The 21,627-nt window shown below is 36.0% G+C and overlaps 1 protein-coding gene across 3 annotated transcripts in view; it reads right to left on the bottom strand.

Moving 5' to 3' along the window:
- CHM (CHM Rab escort protein) overlaps positions 1–21,627 on the bottom strand; it is a 227,111-nt gene that overhangs the window by 120,964 nt on the left and 84,520 nt on the right. For all 3 annotated transcript variants that reach the window (XM_059384576.1, XM_059384577.1, XM_059384578.1), the window contains one exon: positions 19,740–19,965. In XM_059384576.1, the coding sequence (XP_059240559.1) occupies positions 19,740–19,965 (226 nt within the window). The remainder of the gene's footprint in view (positions 1–19,739; positions 19,966–21,627) is intronic.

The raw sequence follows: 21,627 nt of genomic DNA, 5'->3' as shown, positions 1-21,627 counted from the left end.
CGCAGAATCTATACTCAGAAAACTATAAAGTACTCATGAAAGAAATTGAGGAAGACACAAAGAAATGGAAAAATGTTCCATGCTCCTGGATTGGAAGAATAAATATTGTAAAAATGTCTATGCTACCTAAAGCAATCTACATATTCAATGCAATTCCTATCAAAATGTATTCTTTACCCCTTTTAAAAATCTCTAATGTAGAAAAGGTTGATTTCAGTTTAACTTCTAGTTTCCAATTCAAAATCATAGTAACTAGAGTTCTTTATTCTTGTAAATAGTGCACAAACAGATAACCATCAAACTGTTCTTTATACTTATCCTACATCTGGGAAAAATATTCTTTAACTTTGATGACTCTCTTTACACTCCTCGCAGGAACCTTATGGTAATACTTTAAAATTTTAAAAATAAGGGCACCTGGGTGGCTCAGTGGGTTAAGCCACTGCCTTTGGCTCAGGTCATGATCTCAGGGTACTGGGATCCAGTCCCGCATCCGGCTCTCTGCACAGCAGGGAGCCTGCTTCCTCCTCTCTCTCTCTCTGCCTGCCTCTCTGCCTAGCCTGCTTCCTCCTCTCTCTCTCTCTGCCTGCCTCTCTGCCTACTTGTGATCTGTCAAATAAATAAAATCTTCAAAAAAAATTTTTTTAAATAAAAACAAATAAATGTTATCCTTTCCCCAATATATGAGTTATATAGTAAGAGTTTATTAACTCTTGTTATTCTTCCTCTCATGGGAAGTTCAGGCTTTTATCAAGTTATTTTAGAAGAATTGGTTTCTTCCTTTGTCAATAAACTGTGTAAATACTGAAAAAGGCAAAAATGTGCTTATGATACTAGTAGCCATAGTAGCGAAAAAGAAATCTTTGGAATTGTCAAACTTAGAAAACAACAAATTCATTTAAAAAATGATTTTTACTATACTGAGCAATCTGAAGGAATTTAGTTTCCTGGTATTAAAGTAGTGTTGACACTATGTACAAAAGTAAGCCTGGGATACTAAGTAACGTTAGAGTCAAAGTAAAGATGAAGAACCTTACAAAAGCCATTTTATTTTGTTAAGATTATTTTTTTTTATTTGAGAGAGTGAGAGTGAGAGTGGGGGCGAGGGGGTAGGTAACAGTGGTGTGGTGGGGAGGGGTAGAGTGGGAGGGAGAAACAGACCTCCAGCTGAACAAGGAGCCAGAGTAGGGCTGGTTCCCTGGATCCTGGAATCATGACCTCAGCTGAACACAGACCTTAACCAACTAAGCTAGCTACCTAGGCGTCCCACAATAGCCATTTTAAAGCCAAATGAAAATGAAAGTAATTCTGGTAAAAATCATTTCATCAATTTATTTTTTATGTTCTTCATACCTCCATATTGTCTAAATTTCTTAACCTAAGCATGGATTATTTTGGTAAGCAGAAAAAGAAGAAAAATTATTTCCTTTAAAAAAAAAAGTCAGCTTGCTACAACCTATAACCAGAAAGTGAACAGTCCCAAGTTAAGAAAATAACAAGAGTAAACAAAATCCTATGCTTAATACATGCATTGTTGGAAATTCACCTTTTTGGGGGTGCCTCGGTGGCTCATTTGGTTAAGTGACTGCCTTTGGCTCAGGTCATGATCCTGGAGTCTCAGGATCAAGCCCCACATTGGGCTCCCTGCTTGGCAGAGAGCCTGCTTCTCCCTCTCCCTCTGTCTGCTGTTCTGCCTACTTGCACTCTCTCTCTAGGTCTCTGTCAAATAAAAAAATCATTAGAGCTATCAAGGGTGCCTGGGTGGCTCGGTTGGTTAAGCGACTGCCTTCAGCTCAGGTGGTGATCCCGGAGTCCTGGGACCGAGTACTGAATTGGGCTCTCAGCTGCACAGGGAGTCTGCTTCTCCCTCTCACCTTCTCCCCTCTCATGCTCTCTGTCTCCTCTCAAATAAAAATTTTTTTAAAGAAAATACACCTTTTTAAATTTCAAGTTTTTTTTTTTAAGATTTTATTTATTTATTTGACAGAGAGAAATCACAAGTAGATGGAGAGGCAGGCAGAGAGAGAGAGAGAGAGAGGGAAGCAGGCTCCCTGCTGAGCAGAGAGCCCGATTTGTGCCTCGATCCCAGGACCCTGAGATCATGACCTGAGCCAAAGGCAGTGGCTTAACCCACTGAGCCACCCAGGCGCCCCTAAATTTCAAGTTTTTAAGTTCTAGTTATATGGTAAAATTAGTTTCAGGTATAGAATTTAGTGATTTGTCACTTAGATACAACACCCAGTGCTCATCACAAGTGCCCTCCATAAATACCTATCACGCATTTAGCCCATCCTCCACCCAACTCCCTCCATCAACCCTCAGTTTGTTCTCTAGAGTTAAAAGTCTCTTAAAAATACATAAAAACCGGGGCACCTGAGTGGCTCAGTCAGTTAAGCAACTTTGCTTCAGCTCTGGTCATGATTTTAGGGTTCTAGCACTAAGCCCCACAGTAGGCTCTCTGCTCAGCAGGGAGCCTGCTCCTCCCTCTTTCTCCCTTTCTCTCTGTCTCCAATAAATAAAATCTTTAAAAAATACATAAAAGCCTAGAACCATAGAGAGTTAGAGCTCATATACCTTAGACACTATTTTTTTTAAGATTTTTATTTATTTATTTGACAGATAGATCACAAGTAGGCAGAGAGGCAGGCAGAGAGAGGAGGAAGCAGACTCCCCACTGAGCAGAGCCCGATGCGGGGCTCAATCCCAGGACCCTGGGATCATGACCCCAGCCGAAGGCAGAGACTTTAACCCACTGAGCCACCCAGGCGTCCCTATGAGGGTATTTTAAAAATCATTCTGTTTTGTGAGATTAAGAGTCACTTATGGTTTGTCTCCCTCCCAATACCATCTAGTTTCATTTACTCCTCTCCTACCCCCTTAACCCCCCATGTTGCATCTCCACTTCCTCATATAGGGAGATCATATGATAGTTGTCTTTCTCCGATTTACTTAGGGTTGCTGGGGGGAGAGGGGTTGGGAGAAGGGGGGTGGGGTTATGGACATTGGGGAGGGTATGTGCTATGGTGAGTGCTGTGAAGTGCGTAAACCTGGCGATTCACAGACCTGTACCCCTGGGGCTAATAATACATTATATGTTAATAAAATAAAAAATTATTTAAAAAATCATTCAGAATTGGTCAGGACAATTTTATTAGTATATTTCTGTGGCTAAGACCATCTCCATAGGAATGATTAACAATAGAAACGTTTAGTCTGTTCAACGGACTGAACATCAATAAACATCAGTGTGTTTATTGGAGCCTTAAAAACACCAGTTCCAAAGTTTATATTCTAAAGAGAATTATTTTCTCTCCAGTAACTATTCAGAAATAAACCAGTATTTCTTTTTTTGTGTAAGTTTTGACATTGTTAGATGTCTAATACGGAACAGAAACTGTAGGGCGCTTGGGTGACTCAGTGGGTTAAGCCTCTGCCTTCGGCTCGGGTCATGATCTGGGGTCCTGGGATCGAGTCCTGCATCGGACTCTCTGCTTGGCGGGGATCCTGCTTCCTCCTCTCTCTCTCTCTGCCTACTTGTGATCTCTCTCTGTCACATAAATAAATAAAATCTTAAAAAAAAAAACAGAAACTGTATGTAGATAAGTAGAACAGTTTCATATGGGCAGAGTATTTAAGTTAAAATGTAGAAACAGATAAGCAAGTTCTTCTGATGCATACTTGATGTATCTGTAAGAGCCCATTTCAAGCACTAAAATATTCATATCCTAGAAAGACACTCTATAGTGGTTTTTATTTCTTCTTTATGAGTATAATGAAAATTAATGCTTGTTTTCATCTGTATTTGCTTGTTGAAAGAAATACATCTAAGCTCAAAAAAGAAGGGACAAATAAGAAAGCTAATTCCAGAGAGGGGAATAGGTATACTGCACTAGATTTCAGACAGTGGCAGCTCTAATATTGGTCCATCAACCTCTGCAAGAATACTACAGGCTAACAGTAAAGTTCTGATTTCAAAATCACTAAAGTCAGAAGTTTGGCTCTCAATTTATTAGGCATTTGGAACCACTCCACTATACCAAAGAATGTGAATTCATATATGCCCAAGAAAATTAACAGAGTTTGGAAATTATTTCACTTTATATAACAAAGACTCATGCTGTGCTTATTTGTGCCAGGTACTGTTCTGAGAGCTTAGCAAATACGTCCCTAAAACTCATAACAACCCTAAGAAGTAGACACTATTGTAACTCCCTTTTTTTATAAGGCAGGAAACTGATAAAAGAGGATTTAACCACTAGGTAAGTGGCAGAGCCAGGATTCAAACAGAAAGTCTGGTTTAAGAGCCTCTACTCTTTAACAACTACATGGTACTACCTCTCAGTATACATTAAAACATAAAATTAGGATTAAGATTATTGTTCATTCAATAAATGTGTATTATTCAAAAGCCTATTTCAAAGTTAATTCCTTTTTTTTAATAAAGTTCAAACTTTTTTTAACGATTTTTTATTTACTTATTTGACAGGCAGAGATCACAAGTAGACAGGCAGGCAGAAAGAGAGGAAGCAGCAGGCTCTCTGCTAAGCAGAGAGCCCGAAGCGAAATGGGGCTGGATCCCAGGACCCTGAGACCATGACCTGAGCCGAAGGCAGAGGCTATAACCCACTGAGCCACCCAGGTGCCCCAATTCCTTCTATTTTTAAATGTACCTGAAGAATATGGGTCTATGCATATAGGACCATGACTATATAGATTCAAGAATGAATATTTTCAAATTATAATATAGTCAAAAGAAAGAGAGCCACACTGTGAATCCCTTTTTTTTAAAACTCCAGATGGGGGAGGGGAGAGAAGGAGAGAGGGAAACAAATCATATCTTAACAAAAGAGAACAAACTGAGGGTTGATGAAGGGAGGTGGCTGGGGAATGGGCTAGATGATGGACCTCTTTAATAACGGGCACTTGTAGTGATGAGTACTGGGTATTATGTAAGTGATGAATCACTAAATTGTACTCGTGAAACGAATATTGCACTGCATTTAACTAAAATTTAAATAAAAACTAGGGGTGCCTGGGTGGCTCAGTGGGTTAAAGCCTCTGCTTTGAGCTCCGGTCGTGGTCTCGGGCTCCTGGGATCCAGCCTGGCATAGGGCTCCTCTGCTCAGCAGGGAGCCTGCTTCCCTTCCTCTCTCTCTCTGCCTGTGATCTGTCTGTCAAATAAATAAATAAAATGTTTTTAAAAATAAATAAATAAATAAAAACTAAAAAAAAAAAAACACAAAAAAACCTCTAGATGGGAAAGCAAAAAGTTGAAAGATATGGTTATTTACAAATACATGTGCATCTGTATGAAATAATGTAGGGATACCAGTGTAAGTGTAAATTATAAATGACAGGTTTATGACTTCCAAGTGTGCATGAATTAAAGACTGCAGGAGTCATTTACAAACAGCTGAAATTAGTTTGGTTTCTTGAGTAGGCTACATGCACTTTCCTGTTTATACTATTCATTTGTTTAGCAAACTGTTGAGAGTACAAAATAAAAACATTCAAATTATTATGAATCTTGACTTGGTGAGATTAAAATCAGTGAAGTTTTACCACACATAAATGGCATTTTTTGGACAAAACTTTTATTCTATTTCATTATATTGGGTGAGAATCTACTTGCCTAATTTGGGGAGGTAGGAAAGAAAGAGGAGAGAGGTTGAGGCATCAAAGGATAGAGAAGTAAGGAAGAGGAATGGCTAAAAGCTGCATTAATTATTTCAGCTCCAACAAAGAGTTCTTTTTCACAAATCATTTCTCTAGTACATGAAAAAACAATGGTTTCTGTCCTGCAATATTTAATTTCTTTCCTGCAATATTTAATTTCTTTCAAAGGTAAGTTATAATCCAAGTTTTTTTTTTAAATATTTTATTTATTTGACAGAGAGAGAGATCACAATTAGGCAGAGAGGCAGGCAGAGGGGGGGGGAGTAGGTTCCCTGCTGAGCAGAGAGCCCGATGTGGGGCTTGATCCCAGGAACCTGAGATCATGACCTGAGCCGAAGGCAGAGGCTTAACACACTGAGCCACCCGGTGCCCCCCGATTTTTTAAATGAGTAATTTATTAAGCACCTACTGTATGCCAGCCAAATTTCCAAGCAGTTCTATCAAAGCATTTAAATACATATGAGTAAAATATATCAAATTCAATAGTAAGGGGAAAAAAACATGGCATACCCATTTTGTAAAAGGCTATGTAGTAGAAACTACAGGAGACATGGAGGACTACATTTTATAAAGCAAATATACCTATCAGTGGACATACTATAAGGTAATTTAATTATAAAACTAAATTCTAAATACCAGATCTTGCTTGTGTAAAGTGAATGAAGAGTCTGCATGTTTCAGTAATTACAAAAATGAATTCCAAATACCAAGACTATGAAGTCATACAACTTTTATGTTGTAATACTCTACTTGGCGTTGGACAATCTTCAATCCACTTTCCCTAACATCATTAGAATTGAGTCTCACAGTAGGCCCAGGGCAGGAGTTAGGACTAGATTTAATCACCATCTCCATTATACAGGTGAAACAACAGAGGCTCTGAGAATTTAAATGACATGTTCAAGTTCACGCAAATAATAACATGATAGAGCTAGAACTGGAATCTAATTCTGAGACTAGTATTTTTGTAACATATGGGAAACCTTGTAACTTTCAAGGAATTATACAAAAACAGTTTTTTGAGCATTCCCTACCAAAGTAGAAAGCAAATTGATGAAAAAGTTGGAAATGAACAGCTTCATTAAAATTCTATGCAATCACGCTAAATGGATCACTTTGGAACAAAAACAACTTAAACGGGAAGAGCAGAGAACACATGGAAATCCAGCTATCTAACATAGACTTATACTTGCCAACAAGTAAAGCCTTAGATCTTTGTAATTTGGCTGCCTTCAGGATTATTTTTTAAATTGGCTTGAAAATAGACCCACTTCACATACTATTTGTATTACACTTGCACAAAAATACATTAGTTCCAAAGAGATAGTTCAAGAATTGCTTTGAATGATCCTTAAAAAGTTAGTCTATGTAATAACACAGTGTTACCTTTCAATTTAATCACACTAAAATCTCAGCTCCAAACACTGGACTTAAATTCAATTATCATTCTTGCCCTATATGAAGTCAGCCACCTTTGACTCTACTATAAGTTATTAGAATTATTTTAAGATCTGGAGTAGTATGTATTATGTAACTGGGGGAGAAAATAATTGGGTGGGTTTTTGTATCTATGTGTGAGGATAATCTAGTATCTGAAGTTCTACCATTGAAGGAGGCTATTACTAAAATAAAAACTCAAACTATGTAATTTGGGGAGCCAATATAATTCTAATATATTCCTGAGAGTCACCATATATGCTCCATTTATATATATACACACATATACACACATATTGGTGTGTGTAATATAGAAATATATATATAAAACATACATATATGTGAATATATATGCATATGTGTATATATATGTTTTAGTACGACGTTATTCCCAAATTAAAAGTATTTTCCTGTCACAACCTGAGGAATAATGCAGGCAAGAACACAAAAACATTCCATTGCTTTATTAATGACAATGCTCAATGATCTGTGAATAACCTGGGAAAAAAATGAAGATTATTGAGTTACTTTAACAATCTATCCATCCATCACCAGAGAACAGGTTTCAAAATGATAGATTATCTCACCACCCTGCTGTTTATTCCACACAATACTCTCTCCTCAAGGGAAAAACAAATGATCATAAAAACATAATCATGCTTATCCTCTACAGCTTATGTATCATTTCTATGCCAATATTATTAACTAGAGGGCTGTCCTTAAAACTGTATGCAAAAGATTCAGAAAATGAGGTATGTTGCTCATTTTTCAACCTCCAAGATTCTACAATTTATAAAAATTCTATTCAAACAACAACCCTCCAACTTTTGGGAGACAACTTTTTGGTTAACCTATTCAACATTGCTCTTCAAATTTAATAAAGGCAGTTCTCAATTGAGAGACTGCATCTCAGTGGCTCTTAACCTTCTTGAGAGGTGACAGACTCCCGTGATACAATGATAAAACTATGACCCCCCCTTCCTAGAAAAATGCAGCCATGCATATCACACACAAACAATTTAGCATACAACTTCAGAGTATTCTGATTGATTCCAGGTATTGGATGCCAAGTTAAGGACTCTGAATTTGAAGAACTCCTCTTGCTATACCCAGCCTTCCAAAGCTATTTTTAAGCTGTCAGATACATGTTGCTAAAAGGATGGCTGTAAGTTTGCTTATGCTATAACTGAAGATGGCCAAATAAAAAAAAAATTCTACATATAAAGTTATATATGTTATATAACAAAAACATAATTTTAATTTTAGCATAGTAATATGAATAGGCAGATATCTGAATGAACTATGTCTACATCCATATACCAGAGAATTACTCAGCCATCAAAATATTTTTAAGTATGCATGTATATACACATTTATAGATGCCTGTATAAGCATGGAAAAGATGGGAAGATATGCAACCGAACAACGTTAATGCAAGTGGTGGAATTTGAGGGTAGGGAACAGGACTTGCATTTCTTTATAAAAGTGTGTTTGTTTCCTATTTTTTTTTTCAGTATTTTTATTTTTTCTTTAACTACTAAGGTTATATGTTACCCAAGAATTTGCTTTATAATGGCTACTTAGTATCTTCTATATGTCAAGAACTTTGTTAAATTATAAGAATAAATTATTTCACGGATTCAAATGTCAAGATCTTTTAAATATTCTGGTCCTTAAAGAATTTTTACATAGCTCCAGATTTTTAAAAAAATGAGTAGTAAGATTGTAAGAAAGAATTGCAAGAATATTTTATTCTCCCTGCCTTTCAACATTTTGGCTAGAGTTGACTATACCAATTCAATATATACTGAGCTGGACTAACCCCTTATTTCTGAAACAGGGATTAGTTTGCCCTTAGGGGATATCTGTCAATGTTTGGAGACATTTTTGTCTGTCACAAGTGGGTAGGTGGGTGAAGGTAGTGACATCTAGTGTATAGAGGCTAGGGATACTGCTCAACATCCTATTATGTAGAGGTCAGCCCATACCCCCAAACGGCAAAGAATCATCCTGCCAAAAATGTCAAGTATCCTAGCAAAATGAGATTGAGAAATTCTGGCCTAAACCAAAAGCCTCAAAACAATTATGTATCTCACATAATCGGGCCATACTGAATGATGGATGGGACTATACCACTCACTGCTGATACTTGGCTCAGAGTAGGATCCAATCTTCTTGCTATTTTCTGGAAATGGACAGGTTAACTGAGCAGTCTGAGATTCCTGTAACTCCATCAAAGTATCATTTTGTGTGCCCTGATTAAATTAATTTCAGGTCATATCTCTTTAGACTCTTTCTGGTCATTTCTGAGTACTAATGTCATTCATACCTACATTACACACTCTGGAACCTGATGAAATACATTTTTTTAATTTTGTAATTGGTCCATAAGTTTGTATTTTCTTTCCTCAACTACAGTAAACACTCTTGACATTAACATCAAAGTCTACATATTATTCTTTTTCATTTACATCTACTATATCTAGGAAAGTACTAGGCAGGGAATGGATGCTTTAAAAAATAGCAGTGCACGCAAATGTTTACAGCAGCAATGTCCACAATAGCCAAACTATGGAAAGAACCTAGATCTAGATGTCCATCAACAGATGAATGGATAACGAAAATGTGATACACACACACACACACACACACACACACACACACGGAATACTACACAGCTACCAAAAAACCCCGAAATCCTGCCATTTGCAATGACATGGATGGAGCTAGAGGGTATTATGCTGAGCGAAATAAGTCAATCAGAGAAAGACAATTATCAAATGAGCTCTCCGATATGAGGAATTTGAGAGGAAGGGCGGGGGGGGTCATTGGGGGTAGGGAAAAAATGAAACAGGATGGGATTGGGAGGGAGACAATCACAAAACAACCTGAGGGTTGCTGGGGAGGGGGTGTGTGGAGAGGGTGGATGGCTATGGACATTGGGGAGGGTATGTGCAATGGTGAATGCTGTGAAGTGTGTAAGCCTGATGATTCACAGACGTGTACCCCTGGGGCAAATAATACATTATATGTTGATAAAAAAAACAGCTGTTGAATTAAATGGGAAGAAATGAAAATAATCAAATTTACAACAAATGACATAGATGCTTATTCACAACTTTTCTGTCACTCTAAATCTTTCTTCTTCTTCTTTATCAGAACTGGGCCCAGAGAGAAATTACCCTGGTTACTTACTCTTTAGCTGTGTTCCCTAGACAACCAGCAACACTTGGAAACTTAATAGGAATGCAAATGTTCAGGCCTCACATCAGATCTAAAAGTCAGAAACTCTAGGAATAGGGCCCAGTAATGGTGTTAAATTTTGACACAGGTAAAGTTTTGAAAACTGCTCTACCACTTCTTTGACATCCAATTTTTTTACAGTAATCCATAAATACCTATTATTCATTAATTTATCCATCAAATACTTAATGATTAATGTATACCAGGCAGTGCATAAGGCAATCTTGTAATATCTTCTAATATCAGGGTTTTTAAAAATATTATTATATTTAGTAGATAAAAGACTACTGAACTGATTAAACAGGGTCAGAAAACCTGCCACCTATTTTGTAAATAAAGCTTCTGGAACACAGCCATGTCCATCCTTTTACATATTGTTTATGACTGCAAATAGTTTCAATGGAGACCACATGTCTTACAAAGCCAAAACTATTTACTATCTGACCCTTTACAGGAAAAAATATTTGTTGACCTACTATATTAGAATGCCAAATCGGGCTCACTCCCTATTTCAGCCTCATACTTACCCTGATGGTATTCTACAACAGCAGCAGCAGCAGCAGTAATAATTATAATAGTTATACTAAGAGTAATAGTAAAAACAGCTAACACTTATGTAGTACACCAAGGCAATCAATGTTTTAACCACTTTCTAGATATTCATTCAATTTCACCCTTATAACCTATGAGGTAGATGCTATTATCATCCCCATGAAAAATAAGGAAATTGGATCACAGAGAGATTAAGTACCTGGCCCCAAGAATACACAGCAATAAATGGCAGAACCAGGATTTTACCCCATTGGTCTGGCTCTAAAATGTACCCTCTTGTTCATTATACTATACTTAACTACTTCTACTTCACAACACTAGAGCATAAATATCTGCTTCTATCTATCCCAACAGATGCCTGTAAATTACAGCTCCAACAGTAACATTTTCCAAGTTTTCCCATCCCTCTCTTGTATTTATACCTCAGGAGCAACTCTACTATAAACTCTTTAGGACTTCTTCTTTTCATAAGCTCCTAAGGAATTATTATCTGAGTAAGAAATAATGTTTTCTTTTATTGAAAATTTATAATAGTTTTCACTCCCTGTTTTTAGATCATGGATGAATATAAAAATCTGATAACACTTTGAATTCCTTTCATAAAGACCCACATAGAACATTTTGTATATAAATTCCAAGGACCCATAAACCTTAGATTAAGAACCTTTGGCATAGCATATCTCACTGCAGCTTTACTCAGCTGCAGTGTTGCAAAACAATAGTGTGTAGTGATCCACAATGAATATATTTCTTACTTAACCATAAGTTTTATGCATTCAATATTCATTTAATTAATGTTTCTGTTGAATTCACTTTGGCAATTTTTAAACATTTAATTTCAAATATTTAAGGCTCAATTCAATAATCAAGCTTTACACATACAATTTGGACTAGTCAAATCTACCAATTAGATACAGGTCATTTCCACACGTTTTTTAGGTGTATCATGGAGTTCTACCTATGACACTGAGGTAGGGGGCGAGGAACCAATGGGGTTGGGAACATCAAACACAGGAAAGGTAACTAGCCTCCAAAACATATAAAATCTAACTGCTACTAGGCTCCCCTACATTAGCGTTTATCAAATGCAAACATACAAATTATATGGGTGAAGGGGAAATTTATTTGCTCGTGATGTTTTTCCTTTTACCTTTATCTATTAGGTAAAATGGGGGAAGTTGAAAGAATTTCTTTATTCATCTAAACTGGTATTTCCTACTGGGCACAGAATTGGAAGACATTTCTAAAGATTTTTTTTTTTTTTTGGACAGGCAGAGATTACAAGTAGGCAGAGAGGCAGGCAGAGAGAGAGAGGAAGAAGCAGGCTCTCCGCCGAGCAGAGAGCCCGATGCGGGGCTCGATCCCAGGACCCTGAGATCATGACCTGAGCCGAAGGCAGCGGCTTAACCCACTGAGCCACCCAGGCGCCCCTGGAAGACATTTCTAAGAATACTATAAGAATGACCCTTAGTCTCACCTGCCTTTTTTGGGGAAGTCACTATGTATTGACAGTAAGAAAAGAAAGCATAGCAAATTACAAATTGTTAAAAGCTGATAAATACCATAAATGGTTTTTTTAACTCCCCTAAATAACATTTTCATTAATTATCTCCTTTTAATTTTTTCAGAAAACATTTAAAAATTGTGGGGCACCTGGGTGGCTCTCAACTTGATTTCAGTTCAGGTCATGATTTCATAGTCATGGGATTGAGTCCCAAGTTGGGTTCTATGCTCAATGTGGAGTCTGCTTGTCCCTCTCCCTCTGCTCTTCCTTGTTTGTTCTCTCTCTTTCTCAAAGAAAGAAATAAATCTTTTTTAAAAACTGTATGAGATTATTTAAGAGGTAAGTCATGAAGAAAGCATACCAGGAAATCTGGTTTCTAGCCTCAGCCAGTTTTTATCTTCCCTCATTTATAAAACTGGAGCAGTCAAAACAGAATGAAAGCATTCTTTCAATTCTAATTTTTTTTATATTACTACCAGATTAGTAGGGAGAATTTTACAAGAAAAGAAATTAAAGAGAATGCTACTAAAGGGAAATAATAATGTACTCTTAAAGTATCTAGATCTATAATCTAACCCATACTTATGTGGGTAGAAGGGCAAGAATACTGTGCGCTGACTTTAAGAAGTCATCTCAATTTTGCTATGACTTCACATGCAGCTGAATACATAAACTCATAAAATTTTCCATTGGTAGAGTCTTTGGTGAATTTTAACATTTCTCTTGGTTTTCCAACTGGTTCAGCCAGGATAACAAATGTCTCTTAGATTTCTCAAAATTCCCTGAATAAAAAGTGTTGGTCATTAGAGAATAAAATAGGCAAGTTACTTTGGTGTGAGAGATGTCTTCTAAGGAGTTCTCCACATATAACAATAAAGCAGAGGAGAAAGATAAAACAATATAAAATACCTTCCAATTTATATTAAAAAACAAATTCCATGATTATAAGAAAATCAGAGGAGCATCTATATGGCCCCTTATAGGCATTATTCTTCAAGCTATTACTGAATGAATGTATCAAGCGGGAGATTCCCTTTCCTGTCTTTCCATGGTGTTCCTATAATCTTAAACTTACATATATTTTGGACTTTTGGTGTTCTCTCATTCTCTCTTTAAAAGCTGTAAGTTAGAGATCAACTCGTGTTCCAAAATTTCCTGAGGCAGATCTCCCATTTGTTCAATTTTCAACAGTCAATATTCAGAAAAATGTCACTTGAGTACAAACACCTAGTAAAAAGTATTTGGTGGTGATTTCTACATGTGTGTGCACACACAATATATTACATGTTAAAAGTAAAAAAAAAAAACCCACAGCCTTTATGCTTTAATAATCCTACTAAAGGAAAAAAGGACAGAAAATCTAGGCTACTCAAGAATAGAAGACTGAATTACCCAGTAAATTATCAGCCGAATACACTGTTTTTATAAAAATCAAGTAACAGTCCCTGGGCTGTCTAAATCTACTAACAAAAATGTGTGAAGTTTGATACTATATGTGGAAAACCCAAATCTAATCAAGGAGGAAAAGAATCTGTACTCAGAAAACTACCAAGTACTCATGAAAGAAACTGAGGAAGACACAAAGAAATGGAAAAATGTTCCATGCTCATGGATTGGAAGAACAAATATTGTGAAAATGTCTATGCTACCTAAAGCAACCTACATATTTAATGTGATTCTTATCAAAATACCATCCATTTTTTCAAAGAAATGGAACAAATGATCCTAAAATTTACATGGAACCAGAAAAGACCTCAAATAGACAAAGGAATATTGAAAAAGAAAGCCAAAGTTGGTGGCATCACAATTCCAGACTTTCAAGCTCTATTACAAAGCTGTCATCATCAAGACAGTATGGTACTGGCACAAAACCAGACACATAGATCAATGGAACAGAATAGAGAGCTCAGAAATAGACCCTCAACTCTATCGTCAACTAATCTTCGACAAAGCAGGAAAGAATGTCCAATGGAAAAAAGACAGCCTCTTCAACAAATGGTGTTGGTAAAACTGGACAGCCACATGCAGAAAAATGAAATTGGACCATTTCCTTACACCACACATGAAAATAGACTCAAAATGGATGAAGGACCTCAATGTGAGGAAGGAATCCATCCAAATCCTTGAGGAGAACACAGGCACCAACCTCTTCCACCTCAGGCGCAGCAACTTCTTCCTAGGAACATCGCCAAAGGCAAGGGAAGTAAGGGCAAAAAGGAACTATTGGGGGAGGGGGAGTTCGGGAAAGGGTGGTGGGGTTATGGATATTGAGGGGGGTTTGTGCTGTGTTGAGTGCTGTGAACTGTGTAAACCTGGCGGTTCACAGACATGTACCCCTGGGGCTAAAAATACATTATATGTTTATAAAAAATAAAAATAAAAATTATAAAAGTGTGAAGTTTGTTTGATCCCACTGGTACTGTTCCATTTCACAGGTTATAACACATTATGTGAAACCTAGTCTGAACTAGAAAGTAGGCTACTATGGTACCAACCACACAGATAACAGAAATAAGTTAGTCAGGGCTTAAAAAGGACTTCTGTTTGGAAGATATATTGTGAGAGTCTAAAAACCTATATACTGCATATATATCCTATCCAGTGTGCCAGAAAAAATATTAACCAACTAATATATGGTAGGGAAAAGTCTAGGTTTGCTAGACTACAAAAATATATAGGTTTCAATTTTTTCAACTTTTCTTCCAAAACAGTCTAACTTATGTCATATTAATGGGTAGGAAATAGTACAATAAGTAAGCTTCATATATTTTATTAAAAAAAAAAACTACCAGGGTACCTGGGTGGTTCAGTTGGCTAAGTGTCTGACTCTTAGAGTCCAGCTCAGGTCATGATCTCAAGGTCCTGGATGCAGCCCAGCTTTGTGCTGCCCAGTGAGTGGGGAGTCTGCTTATCTCTCTCCCCTTCTGACCCTCTTCTGCTTGCTCACTTGATCTCTCTCTTAAATAAATAATCCTTTAAAAAAATATACCTATTTAAATGGACAAAAACCTCAAAGGGCGTTTACTCATGAAAGTTATCTATAGTAGTTAAAATGTAATACTGTTTATGCAGAATTCATTTAGAATACAAGGATATGACTTACAAATGTCTTTGAATCCTCACATAAATATGCATGCATGCCATTTATAACAGCAGCCTTGATGAGTACCCACTTTAACTGGCTGAGAAATGCTTAGGCTTATAATAAAACAGAATACAGAATGGTGGTTAGAAATCACAGAACTGGTGACACCTAATTCTGATAACCTGGTGATAGAAAGTGAAGGCTATGATGTATAGATGGTAGTAGTGTTACGACTTTAGGAGAGAAACAAAACAACATTTATATGAAATTATAAACTAGGATGCAGAGAATCAAATGTAAAGTTAAGTTACTATCCCTAGGCTAATTTATTTTTATTTTAATTCACATACTTATGTATATGTATAAGTGTATATATATTTTATACACCTTACAGAATTCATATTTACTTTAATTATCAAAGAATCACCCAAAAGTTTAATATACTACTTCAAAAATAATGGAAAAATGCTTTGTTTTTAATCAACTATCTATACGCATATACATTTAATTATAGAATTCCCTGAAAGTGTCGGTTCAAATTGCAGAGAGTGAGGTATAATTTTTATAATAAACATTAAATCTGTATCATACACAAAATTCTGAGATACACTTTGCAGAGGAAAAAAAGATATAAAAGGCTGATAAAAACTCAGGCTTAAAGAGGGTACGGGGCACCTGGGAGGCTAGTCAGTTGAACTTCTGACTCTTGATTTTGGATCAGGTCCTAATCGCAGGGCTGTGAGATCAATCCCTGGCTCTGGACTTGACCTGGAATGCTTCTCTCCCCATCTCCCACTCCAGTGACCCCTCCACCTACTCATGCGCACGTGAGCATGCACACATGTGAGCAGGTGTGCAAGCGTGTGGTCTCGCTCTCACACTCTCTCTAAAATAAATAAATCATCTTAAAAAAAAAGAGAGAGAGTACAATCATTTCCAGGGAAAATGTCTTTTTTATCTAGGATCCAAGACATATAAGGTCTCATTTTGAAATTCCTTATCAGTATAGGACAAACAAAACTTTTTAGTGACTTTTCCCTTAAAAACAACAAACACCAATTAGTATTTACAAGATATAAATATGATCTGAATTAGGAAAGGAAATAGAGAAATTTAGTGGAAAAATAGGAATGAGGTTAAAAACTCCCTTTTCTGAAATCTTACCATTTGTGACAACATGGATGGAAGTAGAGGGTATTATACTTAACGAAATAAGTCAATCAGAGAAAGACAATTATCATATGATCTCCCTGATATGAGGAAGCTGAGAGGCAACATGGAGGACTTGGGGGAGAAACTGACAAATCAAACATCATAATGGGAGATTTCAAAAATACTGTATTATTGGGGCACGTGGGTGGCTCAGTAGGTTAAAGCCTCTGATCCCAGGGTCCTGGGATCAAGCCCCACATGGGGAGCCTGCTTCCTCCTCTCTCTCACTGCCTGCCTCTCTGCCTGCTTGTGATCTCTGTCAAATAAATAAATAAAATCCTTTTTTAAAAAAAGAATTACCTTTAAAAATACTTTATTATTGGTAGATGAAAGGGAAAAAAAAAGCTCAATAAATTTGCAAATCACAAAAAAACTTGCAAATTACAACCCAAAGTCTACCTTATTAGGCTCCAAGACCAATAATTAGAGAACCCTGTTCCCAAGAACACATTCTTCTTGAACACAAATGGAAAAATTACAAAAATTCATGCTATAATAAGTCATAAAATAACGTTCAAAGTATTAATACCACAAAAACGTATTTTCCACAGCAGCAATGTCCACAACAGCCATACTGTGGAAGGAGCTGAGATGTCCTTAAACAGATGAATGGATAAAGAATATGTGGTATGTATATACAATGGAGAATATGTGTATGTCTATACAATGGAGTATTACTCAGCCATTAGAAAGGATGAATATCTACCACTTACAATGACATGGATGGAAGTGGAGAGTATCATGTTATTCAGAGATAGACAATTATCATATGGTTTCACTAATATGTGGGATATAAGAAAGAGGGCAGAGAACAATAGGGGAAAGGAGGGAAAACTGAATGGGAAGAATTCAGAGGGAGACAATCCATGAGAGACTCTTGACTTGGGGAAACAAACTGAGGACTGTGGATAGGGAGGAGGATGGGGAGATGGAGTAACTGGGTGATGGACATTAAAGGAGGGCATGTGATGTGATAAGCACTGGGTGTTACATGAAACTAATAAATCATGGAATATATATCAAAAACTAATGATATACACTATGTTGGCTAATTGAATTTAAATTTTAAAAAAGCTTATTTTTCAGACATAACTTAATTTTCTCTAATAAAATTAGATTGTAAGACCAGAAGAATGAACCAAATCAGCTATTTTAAAACCTCTCCTAATGGGATGCCTGGGTGGCTCACTCAGTTAAGCACCTGTTTTCAGTTCAGGCATGATCCCAGACTCCCAGAATCGAGCCCCACATCGGGCTCCCTGCTCAGCCAAGATTCTGCTTTTCACTCTCCTGCTCCCCATGCTTGTGCTCTGTCAAATAAATAAATAAATCTTTAAAATAAAATATAAAATAAAATAAAATAGAATAAAACCTCTCATAGCAATTCATGGGTCAATGAAAAAATCAAAATGAAAACTAAAATATTTAGACTGGGGCACCTGGGTGGCTCAGTGGGTTAAAGCCTCTACCTTCAGCTCAGGTCATGGTTCCATTGTCCTGGGATCAAGCCCCCCATCGAGCTCCCTGCTAAGCAGGCTGAGCAGGGAGCCTGCTTCCTCCTCTCTCTCTCTCTCTGCCTGCCTCTCTGCCTACTTGTAATCTGTCTGTCAAACAAATAAATTAAAAAATTTTAAAAAATAAATAAATAAAATAAAATCTTAAAAAAAAGATATGTAGGACAAAAAGACAATGAAAATAATACATAACTGTGAAGAGTCAAAACAGGAGTTGGTACTTTATCATCTTAAATGCTTATATTAGAAAATTTTTTAAAAAGATATATATTTAACATTGGGTTTCATCCTAAGAATTGGCAAGGACAGAAAAGGGGAGGGATGAGTGGAACAAAACCCAAAGAAAGCAAAACAGGGATAATAAAGAATGGAAATGAACGAACTAAGAACAAAAGGTATAATAGAAAGAATCAAAAAGCCACAAAGTTGATTCTTTGAAAACATACTAGAGAGGCTGTGAAACTTGCTCAAGGCTACATGGCCAACGAATGGAGAAGCCAGGACTTAAATCTAGGTAGTCTGTCTCCATAGTCCAGATTTTTCACTACTCTGCTCCACTGCCTTAAAAGTGCTACATATAAAAAGAAAGGATTTTTATGTTTGACCACATTAATCTTAATGACCTCATGTATCATGGATACCATAAAGCAAGATATATACAACACATAAAATTGAGAAAAGATCTGTATTCAGAATAAAAACTCTTATAAATCAATAAGGAAAATACAATAACCCAATAGAAAAATGGGAAAAACATAGAAACATGCATTTCACCAAAAAGAAAACATGAATATCCAATAACCATATGAGAAGATGCTCCACCACATAAGTAATCTACAAAATACAAAATAAAAGTTTAATGCGAGGATATTTCATGTGAGTTGGATTGAAAAAAAACTTAAAAATCTACTAACAAACATTGGCAGAGATGTAGACCTATGGAAATTCTTATCTACTGATAAACTGGTTTAATGCTCTGGAGAAAAATTTGGGTACTATCTTGTATGAACATTCATATGCCCCATGACTTGGAAATTCTACTCCTAGATATATATCCTAGAGAAATTCTTGAACATGTATAACCTGAAACATACACAAGGATGTTAATAGCAGAAAAACAAACAAAAACAAAAACAAAAACAAAAAAAATCCTGGAAACACCTTGTGTCTACCAAAAGAAAAATGGAAACATTATGGTGTATTCACAGTGGAATACTACATAGCAATGAAAATAACTATAATTATGCAAAACAAGGACAATGCTTTGAAACATAATATTGAGTGAAATAAGGAATTTACTGTAGGGTTTTATTTTATGAAGTTCACACACAGGCCAAACTGAATATATCATTTAGATAGGTAGGTAGGCAAATATAGAGATTTATAAAAGAAGAGAACAACAAAGTATGCTTGCATATACAAAAGCTTGAATAAATCTCATTTTTGTCTTTTTAATTTTCATCCATTATTTAAGTATTACCTTATGAAGAAACAAGAGAACCAATGTCAATCTTACCTGCAGAAACACTGAGGAAGCTCTCCTTGGCCATATAAAGGAAATAAAAATGGAGTGTTGCCATAACGTCCAAGACAGTGAAGAAAGTTTTTGGTAGCTTTGAGACCCTCTATGGTATTGCTGGCTTTCTCTGATGTCATTGCAATTGAATGCAGGACAAAGTACTGGAGGCTGGGGGTTAATTTCTGTGTTTTTAAATACTCGGAAAATGTAATCTCCTCATAGGCTATGTAAAGATAAAAATTTAGCAATTAAAATCAGAACCAAACTTCATTTTAAAAACACTGCACAAAATACATCAAGCCTGTTCAAGACACTTTGCAAGGGACCAAGGTGGTATAATACTACATTTTGAACAGTGACCACAGATGTTAAGGGAAAAAAAGAACTAGAAACAATTTTACTATCTTAATTGAACTAAAGGCACAATTTCCAAGCTTTAAATGATGAATCTTTATTTAGTATTTTACAGACTTAAAAGAAAAAACTAGAAAAACATTAAATAATCATTAACCATCACAATAGGTTTACATAAGTGGCAATATTTACTTTATTATCTTTAAATTTCCAAATAATGTCAATAATTTTTTTAAAGATTTTATTTATTTATTTGACACAGAGAGAGAGAGAGCATAAGTAGGCAGAGAGGCAGGCGAAAGAGATGGGGAAGCAGGCTCCCCGCTCAGCAGAGAGTCCGACGCGGGGCTCGATCCCAGGACCCTGAGACCATGACCTGAGCTGAAGGCAGAGGCTTAACCCACTGAGCCACCCAGGTGCCCCAATAATGTCAATAATTACACTTTGAAATATTAAATACATATGACAAACGGCAATTTTTTGGTGAAAACAGTGATAGAGCGATACTTAATTTTTTTGGAAATGTATATTTCTTACTAAAACTAAGAACAATAAACTATGACTAAAAAGTAATGAAGTTAATTTCTGTGTGGCTAATGGAACCAGTTACTGCTTTATATCACACCTCAAAACAAGGGACCTAGAAACTACTAATTTAAAGATGAGGGGAAAAAATGTAACTAGACTGTTAGTGGTAGGAAATACAATTCTGTTACAAAAGAAAAAAAGTAAAGATTATAAAAATTTACTGAGGTAACATAAGTTTACACCACTGTGAAGAATGATTTGGCAGTATCTTATGGACATGAAGCTTTAAGAGTAAGAGCTTGACTTCTAATATTCCATCAAGTAAAAAAAAAAAATACTGCTATATTTCTCATTGTAACTTTATAAGTGAAACATCAATAGAATATTCTGATTTTGGATAATGTTTCCAGCCCAATGCGCTAAAAAGTATAAAGCTCTGATACTGAGATATTCAATTTTCAACAGACTCTGAAGTAACCGCATGATATGGGTCAAAGCCAAGACTAAACTCTAATACAGTGGTTCACACTCCTCATACCATCTAGACTCTTTTTTTTAATCAGTCAAAATGAGTTAGTCAATATACCAAGCAAAAGTAATCCTGGAAAAATGAAAAAATACACAGATTTTTTTCACTGCTGAAAAAATTAACATAACAATGAAAAGATACTTTCATCTATGAAGAATTAGTTGACAGCAGTATTTAATTAATACGAATAAAAACTAAACACCCAGCATAGCACTTCCACAATGATGAAAACATTCTATACGTGTACTGTAGCCATAGTAGCTAATAACCACATGTGGCTCCTAAGCACTTCAAATATGGCTAGTCCAACTGAGGAACTTAATTTTAAATTTTATTTAATTTTAATTAATTTTAATTTAAATAATACATGTTGTTCATGGCTAACCTACTGGATAATGCAGAGTAAGAAATGTACTTTAACAAAGACATAAGTGGCTTACGTCAGAGCAAGCATATTAAAATAAGAAAGTTCAA

The sequence above is a fragment of the Mustela nigripes genome, chromosome X (genome assembly GCF_022355385.1).
Source record: "Mustela nigripes isolate SB6536 chromosome X, MUSNIG.SB6536, whole genome shotgun sequence".
Lineage (NCBI taxonomy): Eukaryota > Metazoa > Chordata > Mammalia > Carnivora > Mustelidae > Mustela > Mustela nigripes.
Note: the sequence above shows the minus strand (reverse complement) of the source record. Positions and strands in the feature narration are given on the sequence as shown.